This window comes from Pristis pectinata, chromosome 18 (assembly GCF_009764475.1).
Source record: "Pristis pectinata isolate sPriPec2 chromosome 18, sPriPec2.1.pri, whole genome shotgun sequence".
In the NCBI taxonomy this organism is placed as follows: domain Eukaryota; kingdom Metazoa; phylum Chordata; class Chondrichthyes; order Rhinopristiformes; family Pristidae; genus Pristis; species Pristis pectinata.
Window position 1 is genome coordinate 15,734,977 of NC_067422.1, and position 2,723 is coordinate 15,737,699.

The window sequence follows — 2,723 nt, forward strand, 5'->3', positions numbered from 1 at the left end:
GGCACGTTGCATTGCATTTCCATTTGCCAAGCTGCACAGTTCAATGGCAGCAACAAAATGGATACTGATGGCCAGTCACCTCCGCGCGTCACTTCCTAGCCGCAATCTCCGCCCCCTTGGAGACCGGCGCCGTGCGGCTCCGCCAATCAGCTGCCCCGGCAGCCTCCGAAACGTCAGCCTGCCTGTCACGGACGCTCCACCCCCCTCCTCCTGGCAACTGGTCGGTTGCTAGGAGAAGGGGAGGGTTGCTAGGAAGTGGTGTGCGGAGAATGGTCACGACGTCAGCGTGTGGGAGTATTATGGGCTGGCGGTGAGGCACCAGCTGAAGGGAGGTTCAAGCGTTCTCCTTTTACTGTTGCGCCCGGGAGTCAGCGAGCGGATATTATGGAGCTGTCTGCCGTGGGGGAGAGGGTTTTCGCCGCTGAATCTCTCCTCAAGCGACGTATCAGGAAAGTACGTGAGTCTTGGTTGGGGAGGCGGCCTCTCTGCTCGCTCGCTGCCATTTCCAAGCCCGGGCGGCTTTTAAACGATATTTCACAGGTTTGTGTGTTTTCTTCCCCTCCCAGGGTCGAGTGGAATACCTGGTGAAATGGAAGGGCTGGTCTCCCAAGTAAGTATCAGCATTGCAGTGATTGCAGCTCGCCGAACCGCGCGTTGCAATGAGATGCACCGTCATTTATTTTTTAAATCGCCTTTTAAGGTACAGTACGTGGGAGCCAGAAGAAAATATCCTGGACGCCCGTCTGATATCAGCCTTTGACGAGAGGTGAAGGCCTTTGAGTGACATTAAATATAAAGCTCTCTGTAATTAACTCTGCAATGATTTTATTAGATTTATTTCGAAAGCAAATTGAAGCACAACAGTTAAGTTTTCCTGTTGCCTTGCAGGGAACGAGAAAGAGAAATGTATGGGCCAAAGAAACGTGGACCCAAACCTAAAACGTTCCTGCTAAAGGTGAGTAGGTTTCTCTTTAATGCTTTAAAATGTGGTGGTTTTATTTTTGAGTTGAATTCTTTTTTTTTGTTCTATTCAAATGATTGTGTTTTCTGCAGGCGAAAGCGAAGACGTACGCCTTCCGCAGTGATGTGGCGAGGAGTCTGAGGATGACCTACCCGGGCAGATCTGGTCAAGAATCCGGCTTTTCCTCCACTAGATCTAGAGAAGGACTTCGGAGAGATCCCGCCGCGACTTTGCAGCACAACACTCTTTCCAGGGGGGAGACTTCTAAAGACAGGAATACCAGAGTCGAGGAGATCCCCAGAACTCACCAGAAAACGGAGTCCCACAAACACAGAGGAGGAGAGAGTGGTTCCAGGAGAAAGGGGCCGAGACATAGCAAAGTGGATTACAAGGACAACCGGGCCTTGCGTGCATGTTCCCCCAAAATGAGTGCACCGAGTGAACTTGAAGGAGGGATACCGACATATCCCCATTTTAAACGAAGGAAATCTGAGGAACTTGATTCTGGGAGCGACGAGCTGGAGGAGAAGGTGGAAGGTGGACTCATGCACTTGAGTGGGAGACAGGAAGCAAAGCTGGGCGGTGCGGCCAGAACACACCTCAACCGCGCTTCACTGGGTTACAGCGACAATAAATACGGCGCAGACTCGCACACCCTTCGGACTAAACAGGCTGTGGAAAGTACAGTCTCTAAGAGTGAACCGGGGGTGGATGCCTCTGCACTTAAGAGTAAGCATCTACCCGAGGGCACGGTGCCGAGGAATAGTGTCTGTGTGACCAGTGACAGGTCTGTTTCAAAGTCTCCCTTGCTGGCCAAGCACCAAGTATCCCGATTTCTGTCAGAACCAGAAGAGTCTTGGAGCCCCTCACTGAACAATTTGGAGAAGGTGGTGGTCACGGATGTCACGTCAAACTTTCTGACTGTTACTATCAAAGAAAGCAGCACAGATGAAGGGTTCTTCAAAGAAAAAGTTTAAAAACTTGACTGTTTTATCAGTCACAATGTCACTGAATTGTTGGGGAAAATACTTTTTTTTGGAATGAGTTGTATATAGTCTCCTTTTTAGCAGATAAAGCTAATCTTGGATGTTTAAAAACGAAGTGCCGTTTTCTTAGGCCTGTGTTGTAGGCTGTATTTCAGTTGCAGTAATATAAAACTTTTTATTAAACGCTTAAAGAGGCTAAAGTCAAATAGTCAACGTTTGACGCTTGATTTTGCCCGAAGTGGTGTGAGATTTGCTTTGGAGGGGGCGGGGTGAGGGGGGGGGGCGGTGTTGCGATTTGATTGGGGAGTACCAATCGCCCACCTGAACAAGCTGCCAATCAACATACACCAACATAGATGGAGTATTTCTGTTCATTTGGGTCACTTCATTTGTGAATCTGATCGGATTTAGAGGATTCTTTGTCCCCCACATGAACTATTTTCTGGCTAAAGTTGTAAGATAGCAGCACATGATTTAGGAATTGACTGCAGTGACTAAATTGGCTTGTTTGGGGTTCTGGGGACACTTTTTTATTACTAGGGTTCAAATTAGCACGATTTTTTTCTTAATCTAAATGTAATGTTTAACATAATGCTGCCGATTGCACTTTTTCTTTAAACTATTATCAAATGTTATTGAGCGAGGTGTTGTGTCCGATATCGCAGAGGGGAGAGGCTGTGTTCCAACTTTTTAGTGATGCATTTAAACAGGATAATATTCCCTAGTGCGCACAGGAATCCGTTTGTGATACAGGAGTGTCGCACATATTTGGAAAG

General features: G+C 47.9%; 1 protein-coding gene across 2 annotated transcripts; it reads left to right on the forward strand.

The window, feature by feature from the left end:
• Positions 1 to 295: 295 nt before the first annotated feature.
• On the forward strand, positions 296 to 2,214 carry cbx8a (chromobox homolog 8a (Pc class homolog, Drosophila)). 2 transcript variants are annotated; one of them, XM_052032870.1, is made up of 5 exons: positions 296 to 453; positions 567 to 610; positions 701 to 766; positions 889 to 955; positions 1,054 to 2,214. In XM_052032870.1, the coding sequence occupies exons 1-5, from the start codon at positions 385 to 387 to the stop codon at positions 1,936 to 1,938; spliced, it is 1,131 nt and encodes a 376-aa protein (XP_051888830.1). In that variant the 5' UTR covers positions 296 to 384; the 3' UTR covers positions 1,939 to 2,214. The 2 variants fall into 2 exon arrangements, with proteins under 2 accessions (XP_051888830.1, XP_051888831.1); XM_052032871.1 differs by lacking the exon at positions 701 to 766.
• Positions 2,215 to 2,723: the final 509 nt, after the last annotated feature.